The 12,252-nt window shown below is 39.5% G+C and overlaps 1 protein-coding gene across 2 annotated transcripts; it reads right to left on the bottom strand.

Moving 5' to 3' along the window:
• Positions 1–830: 830 nt before the first annotated feature.
• Positions 831–10,764, bottom strand: timm17a (translocase of inner mitochondrial membrane 17 homolog A (yeast)). 2 transcript variants are annotated; one of them, XR_013935265.1, is made up of 7 exons: positions 10,238–10,740; positions 8,432–8,531; positions 8,023–8,086; positions 7,003–7,131; positions 5,865–5,975; positions 3,358–3,818; positions 2,051–3,311 (listed from the first exon to the last, which is right to left on the bottom strand). XR_013935265.1 is itself a non-coding variant. In XM_080460971.1 (6 exons), exons 1-6 carry the CDS (start codon positions 10,261–10,263, stop codon positions 3,742–3,744), a joined length of 507 nt encoding a protein of 168 aa, XP_080317097.1. In that variant the 5' UTR covers positions 10,264–10,764; the 3' UTR covers positions 831–3,741. The 2 variants fall into 2 exon arrangements, 1 of the variants encoding a protein (XP_080317097.1); XM_080460971.1 differs by having other exon boundaries at positions 831–3,818; positions 10,238–10,764.
• Between the last annotated feature and the right edge of the window lie 1,488 nt (positions 10,765–12,252).

Raw genomic sequence — 12,252 nt, 5'->3', positions numbered from 1 at the left:
CAATGCGGTGGGGTGCTGGAACCTGGACAGGTCACCAGTGCATCACAGGACAAACACCACAGCACACACTCCCATTCACACCTAATTTAGGGTCACCAATTAACCTGCCATGTTCTTGGACCTTGGGAGGAAATAGGAGTACACTTGGGGAGAACATGCAAACTTTGCACTTAAAGGTGTTTAAGGTGTCACCACTTCACCAACCTAGAAGGGTTGGCTATAACTCAAGAAATATACCTTTTCATAAAAAAAAGTATTGAATTACAAGGTTGCGAAGAGTTTCTGGTCCTGCTTTTAGTAAGTCTTTGCATTTATCAGTTTCTCAGTGTGTTTTGTCTTGTAATAATGATTCAAATGTTTGACTTCAGTAAACATGTGCACATCTGGGTACTAAACGCTACATTTATATTTATTGTACAATTGAGCTCCTCCTCTTCTCGACTCTTCACAATAGTTCTAGTCTTTCTTGTGGTTCTTTAGAAAAAAAATAATTGCCCACCTCTGTTCTAAAACATGTTATTTTTATACTTGATGGAACGGGCAAGTAGCAATTTAATTTGTATATGTCAACATATTACGAATGTTTCATTACTGGCACTTGTTCGCCAAGCACAATAACAGGTCATTCTAATACAATCATGAAAAAAACATTTTCTCTGGTTTGATGATGGTCATAATTGCTTGGCCGCAGGTAAACCTTGACATGCAGTTTTCTTTTCAAGATTAACTCCCAACCTACCTTTGCCTGCACGTGCTGCCAGTATACAAAAAGCATTACAAATAAATAAATACACACGAAATCCTACAAAAGTTTGGAGTCCTTTAAATGTCTAGTCTGTAACATATTTGTTTAATGTGTTCAGCATAAAATAATAAACAGAAACTCACAAAGAAACATACATATTGTGCTGGAATGAGTCACTCCTGCTCAGATCATCACCATTAGATTGGTGTGCAAACACAGAAATAGCTGAAGCGCCCAACAAAAACTCACTAAAGAGCTGAAGTGCCAAAAGCTGCATGAAGAACAATCTCGACGATTCAGCAAATCAACAACAAAAAGCCACTGAAAAAAAAATTTAAATCACCACTTCACTGAAATACTGCCTTTAATTTCAGGAAAAGAATAAGACGGCACATAATATCATCTTGTGATGTCACATCAATAAATCTAGTGTCTCGCTCGTTTGCCTTGAAGAGAGAACATCAAGTTTGGGGAGCATTACTGTGCAACATGCATGTTCTCCCTGGGTACTCGGGATTCTTCTGACAAAAAACATTTGTTGCCATATTGAGCATATTTTGGTTTTTGTCCTGAAAGAAATTCCTTTTGGGAGGTGAAACTAAAGTGCAAAGGCTCTAAGAATGATATATATAAGAAGAAAAACGGCAATGACTCAGGAGGAAGTGTTGAATTTAAGGTCAAATGTCAAAATATCTGCTGCTTTCCACATTTTGATCCTGAAGTTTGATGGGACAACACATTTAATCAACACACAACAGTCCACAACACACTTCTCATTTACTCAAACCCTTGTGAACAGAAATCTCACAAATATGGCTATTTGTTGTCGTTTGTGCAAATCCAATGAACATTAGGGATTGTGCACTGTATATTTGTCTCCACAAACATGTCCGCTGTTTCCCAGGTGTGTGACAATTCACAGCCCAAATTATAACTGAGAGAAGAAACAGCAGTTACTCACGGTCGTCATCCTAATCATAATGATTAAGGAGACAGGAAGACGTCCCAGCGTTTGTTTTTCTTTTTTGTCATTGTTTGTTGTTTTATTCAAATTTTAATCCAAGAGTTACCACTGCTTATTGACTTGAGTTTGTTCTAAGTAATGAAAATAAATAGCTGCGATCACAGACACATAATAAAAGGCTTAACATGCTGGAGTAGTTACTCTCTCATCCCGTGCCCTTCGCCTGTGAAGGCGAAGAAAGGGGCTGTGGAGAGATGCGTTTCTGACGCAAAGATGCAAGAATGTGAGGGTAAAGTGTTCCCTCATGTGTCATTGTAAATTTTTCTTTCTTTCTTTTTTTTAAAGAGTCAGCTGCAGTTTGGAGCTGGCAACAAGGAATGAGGCTGGTCTGGGTTTCCCTGTGTGTGAGGAGTTCCCTCTAGTGGGGACAGACAATCCTGCTCTGGCAGCACATTTTACACCCAAACGTTTGTCGCAGGGAGCTGGTGTCCATCCCAGTGTGTGCCAGAGAGAGGGACTCACAGATGCTCTCACTTATAAGTACCTTTCAGACGCAGGTTCACCGGCGCTAGGCTCTGCCCACTCCACGAAAAGGTCAAAGAGAAGGTATAAATCAGAAGCAAAATGTTGGTGAGCCATGTCACTTTATGGCTTTTACGTTGAAGATATTTTTTTCAATGTACAAAGTTCATTCTTACACCATTAAGTACCATTACTGTGTTAGCCAGCCCAAAAAATACACGATAACAAAAATCCCAAAAAGAACTATGAAACATGTCGTATTTTTAACAAGACATGGCCATCTTGAGTATTTGATTGTGAAATGTTTGCAGGTAACAGATTAAAGGATTCTAAACCGATTATCAGAAAAATACAGTAAGAAGGCAATAGAACAACTTAACTGACACGTCTTAATCTTTCAAGTACCTTATTTTACCTGTGACAGGAAAATCATTCATATAGAATAAGAATATACAAACTCAATGGAAAAAGGTTCAGAACTGAATTGATATTTGTTTTTCACATTTCAGCAAGTGTGCTAACCCCTGCAGCATGACGTGGCCTCAGCCCAGTGGACAACTCACTTCTCTTTTTTTAATAATAATTCAGCCCATAACCAACATGCATCGATTGATAAGGCTCCAACAGACAAGTTTTCCAATGTTTTCTTTATTGTATCTTAGTACAATCTGTCACACAGATTTAAAACGGTACGCATCAACCCCTTGCTTGGGTTTCTCCATTCATTCACACTGCCTGTGCCATCTTTAGTCATTAGCCATCCTCTCCACAATATGTGCTGAATGTGAAGTCGCTGTCACATGAAACAGAACAAGCTGATACAACTCATTAGGAACTAAAATAAATAAATCGCTTCAACGCAAACTAATATTGTGGGAATGGCATAGTGTCTGAGAGATGTTTGTCTTCATTCATAACTCTGAATGAAATCCAATGTAAAGGCCGGCCAAGAGTCTGCGGCAAACCCAAGCATGTGACACAATCAAGGCGAATAAAGATTAATAAGATAGGTTGAGGAATTTGTTTTAACTGTATAGAGTGTACAAGTATTTTATAAATCATTAAGTTTCATATGTGACACTTAATGATTTATAAAATCCTTAAGTGTCACATATGAACATGTGACATGATATATTCCTGGATTCAACACAACAGGGGCTCATCAGGCAGCATGCATGCAGTACACTGTGCATGATAAACACCACAGATAAAAACACACATCCGCCACAGGTGTCACGACTCTCCACATCTCTGCATTTGACCAGTGTCGGCTGAAACAGATGCACATGACAAGGCTGAGGACGACTAAATGCAGATCTGTATGTGGCTCCGGGGGAAGTAAGAATGAAGATGCGTTTCTTCCTTCACGCCTCAGATTCAGTCCACGGAGTTGGGGGCAGTTTCTATTGTTTGATGTGTGGGTGTCTGCACCTCCATTTCTTAATGTGTAACTTCAGCAAGGAATTCAAAAAAGGCCTAGTGGATGAAGGAAGGGTGGCGGGGTCCTCTCTCACTGATATTGCCTGTAGTCTCCGAAGGAAGGGCCGGACATGGGGGCCGAGGCAGGGTCTTCTGGAAACTGGGGACCTGAGGAGGGGAAAAAAAAAAAAAAAAAAAAGTTGCTGTCAGAGTGAGAACACAACCAGAGAAACATCCATAAGGACAGACTGAGCAACTTGTGTAAACACAATGGGAAAGAAACTCAATATGGGAAACGCAGAGAAAACCACACATGTTGGCACCTACTGGAACATTTAAAGTGACCTGTTCACACCCCAGACTGCGAGGAGAGAGTGCAAACCACTACACCACCTATCCACCGGCCTCGCGCAATAAATTACTTATCAGAATAGTTTTACATAATTACTTGGTTAAATTGCAATGCAATAAAGATGCAATATATAGCTTTGCACAATGTAAGGCGTATAAACGCAAATAAAAAAGCTCCTACTCAACACAGTAAAAGACAAAGTAGGATGGACAGCACTGTAAACAATACTGCTGGCTGTAATAGGCAAAAGCTGTGCATCAAAATGTGCTAAATTACAGCCGAAACCATGTTTTTGGGAGATTCGATTGAGAAACGAAATACCCAGCAATGTGTGTTTAAGATTAATATACGTTTTTTTGAAGAAAATGTAAAAAATTTTTTTTAAAAATACAAAAAAAAAAACAGGGGTGTAAAATAATGACAATTTCGAGTTCTTGTCCAAATGTATGGTGTAGATCCTTTCTCCTAAGCATGTGCTGAGGCTGTTCATTCAACATACTCGCTTTTAACTGCGTTCTACTGTTTTGCATTTATAATTAGGACATCTTGTTTTATTTTTTTAACCAACACACACACAGCATAATTTCATTTTTAACCTCATGATTCATTTTCGTTTTTCAATTACCTGAGCAATACACAGAACTGACATTATAAAATATTCATTATTCAGTTAAGTAAAGAGTATATAATACATTTCTAGGCATTAGCATGTAATATGGCTCCAGTAGTGTTTACTCAAACAGACCTGGGAAAAAACTAATGACACAGTAATGACTGAAATGTGACAAAAATTATGTAGATTTTAATAAATCATGTTTTTTTTCCTGCTACAATCACCAGGAGAAAACCTAGTGACGCCACTTTTAGAACTACATGTCTTTACCTCACAAAGGGGACATTGTGTGGACCAACACATTTGGTAAAAAGAAAGTACGGAAGTAGTCGGGCATGAAAACTGGACTGTTTCTCAGTCAGTAGGAAAACAAGTGACATTGAGGTCCTGGTATTTGTAATCATCTTACTGTCGACATGGTGATTAGATGCTGTGTTTGTGCAGCGCATGGTGACAGGTGGGGACATGACTCACACTCCGCCACGAGAGTCAACAAAGACAAACTCGGTCACGTGTTAAACGAACTCAAGTAACATTGCTGTTCAGAGTGTGTCTGAGCTTCATCGCCACACATAACCTTGTCCATGTGAGGAACGCTTCAGAGCTGAATGACCGTGAGTTATGACCTCGAAGTAAAAAATAATAGAGAAGTCCTTTATTCGTCACACACGATTATACAGAGTGGGACGTGCAGTGAAATGTTTAAAGTACATGTTCCGCACCGAAACAAGTTTTTATGGGATAGAAAAATAAAAACACAGAATAATGAAAATAGCACACTATATGACAATAATAATAATAATAAAGAGAATTAAGGCACAAGAAAGATAAATAGATAAATATGGGGAGACCAGAGTTGAACCGTGCAAATAGACAGTATATACAAGGCAATTTGCCAGGTCTATTTTTCTAGGTTCAGCAGGCGGACAGCCTGAGGGAAGAAGCTTCTCCTCATTCTCTGTTTGCCTTCAGGCAGCGGTAACGCCGCCCTGCTGGCTGCAGAGAGAACAGTCTGTGTGATTCTCACTCAGAATCTTCCTGGCCGGTTGGGGAGGTTGGTTTTCATTGATTGGACACACTAATCTGCTTCTCCTACAATGTTTCTACAGCCACACTGACTTAACGCCACAGGCTTGATTTAATTAGTCAGACTGTTGTAGGTACAAACTATTTCTTTGCCCTGTGAGATTTTGAAGCCTCTGGTCTGTCTTAATGACGCAAACTTCCAGTTTTCTGAAGTGCCACTCACCAGTTGGGAACTGTGACGAGGCGAACCTCGTGAGCAGGATTCCTACTCCTTCTATCAAGCCCAGCAGGATCCCTCCCATCGCTGCCGAGCCCACCATGGCGACTGGCCCGTCTGCAGAGGGACAGGTCAGAGATTACACACACAGTAAAGCAATATGCACTGATCAAGTGTGGAAGAGGCAAAAAAAAAAAAAGTAAAGCCAGGATGTTTTTGTACGCTAAATATTTCCTACTGTCCCTTATCAGGTCTCTTAATAATGTTCCATCTATTATATATTGTTTTTGGAGTGTTGAATTCTGTGTTAACATCTATTTTAATCAGCCTTTAACATTTCAATGTCTTCTACTGTTCACGGCATGTATCATTGTTTTTTTTAATTTACTTTTCCTTTGCTTTCACTTCATTATCAAATCTCTGTTACAGCTGCTGAAATGCAAAGAGGATTCCAATGATCAAACACTCAACAACATTTCCAACCATCATTAGTACAATGAAGCAGCTACAAAACTTAAGAATTGGATGAGTCACTGACCTGTGAGTGTTGATAGAAACTTAAGTGTGCAGAGAGCTTGATGCTCCGTGATTCAGACTTGATTGCTAATGTCAAACATCTGAATGGAGGCAAAATGTGTTTGGACCTAATAATCCTGACAGCATCATTTAAGTTTGGATTCTTGTCCTGTGTTAATTCATGCCTGTATTTGAGACTTGTTCATCAAGTGTGCATAGTCGTTTCACCTGAGGCACTTCCAAGACAAAAAGAAACAACAATCCTATCGACACAGAAATACCTCGTTTTGAACTTCTTATAATACGAATTTGTACAAAGAAGACCTGGTTAAAATGTTGCACCCTGACCATTAACACATGCCGAGGTTGTATGAAGAACCAATTAGTCAAACTGTGTAAAGCCACCTGTGCAAGCAGCCATTAGGTGTAAAGGGCTTTTTACAGTATTAAACAAAAAACTTTTAACAGGTAAATAAACACACATCCTGTCTCATATTTATCCTCATTGGTCAAACCGTTCTTCCGCTATCTCCCGGATGTGGTATTACGGTAACCAGAGCATTACCCTCTGATGTCACTGTGTTTGTGGATGCTCCACGGGGAGATTCCTTGAGGCTTGCTTGCTTACTTCTCGCAGCGAGGATAGCTCCCGTCATGGCTCCGCTCGTTATCGAGTTCCATGGATCCTCCTTCCCTCGTACTTTTACTAAACTACAGTCAATCATGGAGAAGAGGCCGCCCCATACTGCAAAGCTACCTGCAACCCAAAATTTGGAAAACAGTTCAGACAAGTTTTCAGCCATGGGTATTTTCTCCAAAATTAGAACTAGAGTCTGTGTCCACTTCTCTCATTTTAATAGAAAAAAAAAAAAAAAAGTCTATTTGACTTATATCTTCTTAATAAACTCCTACAGAAGTAGATTGAGGGCAGTATTATAATTTTGTGTGCTGCAGTGTGTGAAGTGGGTTTATTCATTTGGGCATGAATGCAAATTTGACTGCAGGATGTTGCGTCCACTGCAACTGATGTGACAGCTGCAACCATGTACTTCAGACTCCAGATGCAGGAAATATAATAATAAATAGAACAAAGACTCAGACCATTGTTCAAGTTGCATTTATACGCAGAGAACTGTTATTTTGGTGAAGCACTGTTTGATCATTTCTCCTGCAAATCCTTTAGTTGCCGTCTTAGCATTTTGCCTGGAGTGTAATAAGTTATCACATAATTGAAGCATCATTTAAAAATGTATTTCAAAATGTAATAACTGCAGTCAATTACAATAGATCGGGATGTGTTTCTTGGAAGTTAAAGCTTTTTTTTTTTTGCAGGTTTTGAGCAAGTTGCTGATCAAAAATAGGTACAGTGAGTGGAATCATCATCACATTCATTCAATGAGGAGAAATAGTATGCGATGCTCTCTCTTACTCCTGGTTGTAAAAATATTTTACTATTTTATTCCATTATGAGCAAGTCATTGGATTATTGGCTTTATCATATTTGGAGTTATTATGTCATTGGTTGTTACACAGGATTTTTAATTAATCAAAATCAAATTTATCAATTAGAACACTAAGTTGAGCTGAATAGTACCGGTGGTCGTTGCAAACAAAAGAAACCTTCCAGTGGGACAGTACTTGTTCTCACCTCCGAGTTGTGGGGCTCTGGTCTTGATAGCGGTCAGGCTTCCCCTCATTCTGTGACTCATGCCCTAAAGAAGAGCAAAAGAACACAAATGGACGGAAATTAATTTTAACCTTGGGATTGTTTTTCACCAAAAACACATTTTGATGTTTGTGACAAAAACAAATCTGACATCTCCTCCATTTGTCCGCTCGTCCTTGAACGCAGCCCTCGAACACGAGGCCTTGAGCTCCTCTATTATCACACCACTGGTCCAAACACGTGAATTGGAGGTAAACTGTTTATCTGGTCTGTCAAATCAATAATTCATTGATCTAAACATGGCATGGTGCATGTTCTATGTTTGAGCTTCATGTCGAATCTGATACGACATAAACACATGGTGTGTATGCAGTCAGATGACTGAACTTACTGAAGGTGCATTTCTGAAGCCTTTCACTGCCTGAAATATTCCTCCTCCAATAGCACCCATGGTGAAAGCTCCTCCACAGTCGTCCACAATCCTCCAGGGGCTGAAAGCACAACACAGTCATTACCAAACGGTATTATCACTCCCTGCACGTGCAATAAATCTGTCTGTGAAGAAGCTAAAGTTATCTGTGCTCTCTGGCTGCATTTCAATCTCATTCTGTCCCATGAGAATAGATGATTATGTTTGTGAACACAATGAGCATTTAAGAGGTTTTCCCATTGGAGAAATGGCAACAACATGAATCTAATCTCAAATGTAAAACTTCAAATATGTATGGAAATACCTCTAGGCCTGTAGTACATGCACATTATAGTGACTCGCTTCCTCTCATAAGAGGAGGTTCACATGAGACAATTTTGTACATAGCGTTCTATAGATGTTACATAATGACGTCTGAACAGTGAGGAATTACATATGAGCAACATGTTACTCAGTGAGAGTTTGGCCTTGAGCTCTGCTGATATCAAGCATTGAGATACATTGGACAACACCACATGCAAAACAGCATTGTGCCAAAAAACAAAACATATCTTCTATCTTACAGAAATGCAAAGGTTAAGCACAATATACAGAACGTACGATCAAAATCCTATTTAGACATTTTCTTTCCAGGAGACACAATGTTGTATCATTTCACCACACAAGATGGTCTGAAGGTCTAATAACAAATAGATGTTACAATATCTGTACGTAGACGTTATCAGAAATAGAAACTTCCTGATCAGCAGTTAACAATACAAGTTATTCCCTTCCATTAAATGTTTCCTTCAAAGTGAAACATGAAAACACCACAGGGCTGCAAGCGTGGCCTTTATCTGTAGTATTTTCCAAATAATAATTACACATTTCTTTTAGCGCTTGACCAAAAACAGCAAGCAAAATTCTAACAAATAATCTTGTTGAAGCATATTATTTGAGACTACAAAACAGTATTGATGCCTAATCATAATATAATAATATCCAAAAACAAGACGACTAATGCCATGTCATGGGAGCAATACAAGTTAAATGACTGTTCTGTTTGTTCAACTTAAAACTTGTTTTATAGCAGTTGTACACATCGCCATGATATGGAGCCATTTAAAGTCTAAACAGTTAATTTTGATTTATGTTCAGATCATAGGGAAACTTGACTGTCAGTCGTCTGCATGTTTTGCCTGATGGTTACACACTGTTCAGGAGATTTATAAATAAACCACAACCTGTACAGTCACACTATCGGATACGCTGTGAATACAAACAAGTAACTAAATAAACAGTCACTGGAGACGACTAAAGATAACAATCAGACCAGGAGGTAACCTCCTTCAGATGTTGTTAAATGCAGCATGGAGCTCACAGGTGGCTAACTTAGCCAAGGTGCTGAACGTGAATAATTCACTGCGCTGATTCATAATTCAGCTGCTAATGCCATGTCAGCGCTTGATAGTCACTGGCGATCATCCATTGCCATGTAACGGGAATGTTAATATTATTGGTTTGAAGAAGCTGAAGACATGTGGGTGATTAAACCGACAAGGTCACTAACAACGTGATGTAGCATCCGGCTCACTTCGCTAATGCAATCCTATGAGGAAATTAGCATCTGTGCTAGCCGGCCGGAATACAGACGTACTGGTTCTGACGACACTCGAAAAATAAAGGTTCACACATAAGCCTAAGGCACCGTTTACGTGAAACTAGGTAGCACTCATGTCTTGTTGGAAGACGACGTCAAAGTGTTTTTTAGTAAGTTGCAAGACTCACCATGGCTCTCTGGCATATTCCTCCATTTTGTTCTTTCGCTGTTCCCACTGACGCAACTCTCCGTCTTCTTCTTGGGTTAGGCAGGCTTGACGCTGCAGTGGCGTATTGCTGCCCTCTACAGTTTATTATTCGCATTCATTATGTCAGGCATTCATATTTTCTGGTGCAAGCCAATACAATGTAGGTAGTCCAACAGTTTCTTCATTTTAGTCCAGTTATCCAGGTTAAGCAATGAGCACAAATTAAAAACGGTTCCTCCAGCAGTTCCCAGGTCTCTGAACAGCTTCTTTGAACGGCGTAGTTCTTACACTGGAGAATGTGTCCTAATGCGCATCCGAATAGTTCCCCCTTTTTCCTGTCCTATCTATTTTACCTTTACGTCACGGGGTTAAGAAATGGTGTTCGGAGGCATCCGAAAGGCGTTCGGGAAAGGCGATCACGTTGTTGTGACCATACCAATAAAAAAAAGTGTTTTATATCTATGGTTTTGAACGCCGCACCACACCAGGTGACGTAATAATAATGCGACGGCGGCACAGGTGAGTGGTGATAAAAATAAAAATAAAAATAAAAATAAAAATAAAAATAAAAATAAAAATAAAAATAAAAATGAGAATTAAAAATAAGAATGAGAATAAGAATAAGAATAATCATTATTACAATTGATTGATTGATTCCCTGATTTTATTTTAATATGAGTTGTAGCAACCTATTCACAAATGTTCTGAACATGCTTTTGTGTCCGTGCAAACTCTATATGTAAAAGACAGTATTTAAACCAACAATATTCTCACTGTGAGGCCAGAGCTAACCACTGCTCCACTGTCTCATTGTTGTGTTGGTCAGGGGAATGGCTTTTCCCAGTAGAACCCCCCCCCCCTACAAAAGTTTGAGACATAACTCAGTCATAGTGTGATTCTTCTTTTATTTATTTATTTATTTATTTATTTATTCATGTTAAGTGATCTTGAAGTAAAACCATGTAAGCCTTTTTCAAGCGGAGCAGCTGCACAGCCACAGACAGGAATCATCACCACTGTTCACAAGATCATTCAGTTGACCTCTACCCTCATTGGATGAAGCGTAAGGTACCTAAACAAAAAGCGAGGGACATCCTCAATGACCCCTCTCACCCTCTGTTAGAGCGGCTGCCACCAGGCTGGAGATACGGGCCTCACAAGGCCAGGACAAACAGGCTAAAAGATATTGCAGCCCTGAATACTGCTCGCTGTTCAATACTTTTTTGGAAATGTGCAATAGTTGCTGGAGGGTTGTTTTTTTTTGTGAGTGATGTATATTTAAAGTTGAAGTCTATTTATCGATTGATAACTCCAGCTTCTATTAATCCTCTTTGCACCAGCAATAACATTCAATTTCATTGCACTTGTGCCATGACAAATACAGATTATTTTCTATTCTATTGCAATCTGAATTTGTGAGCTGGTTTTTATGTTGCGTTTCAAGGAAGATAGCATGCTAAAATCAAGAAAGGACTCTGATGGTATAGTTAAGACCAAATGAAACTGCTGTGCACCATGTAGCTGATGTAAACACCTCTAGAAATATGTGTGCGATTATGTCAGCTGAATTTTTTCCTGCACACATAGTATGAGGGCCGTGTTCTGAAAAGAGCTCATCTGCCGAGACTTAACAGCCTGTAATCTCAACAATTTCATTGTTTCCGCTGTTTTCCTCCATCTGAGACCAGCACTGTTGGTCAGGAGAACAGCCTCAGTTGAAAGACAGACGGCTGGCCAGCAGCCCATTATTAGGAACGAGAAAGGAATGACTTGCAGAGCGAGCCTACATTAAGAAATGACCAAATATAGGCATTTCATAGAGGCCGAGACTGCGGCAAGGCAATAGAGAGATAAACTAGCTGCTGGTTCTGCTCTCTGCTTTTCTGCAGAACAGTAAGGATGATGGCCACGTTTCCATCTGCTGGGGAGACACAAGACAACTCCATCTGTTTCCATGAAGATTTAAACACGCTATGTAAAGTGTGACAGAGAGTC

This window comes from Lipophrys pholis (genome assembly GCF_963383615.2).
Source record: "Lipophrys pholis genome assembly, chromosome: 4".
NCBI lineage: Eukaryota > Metazoa > Chordata > Actinopteri > Blenniiformes > Blenniidae > Lipophrys > Lipophrys pholis.
This window is presented reverse-complemented; position numbering and strand designations above follow the sequence as displayed.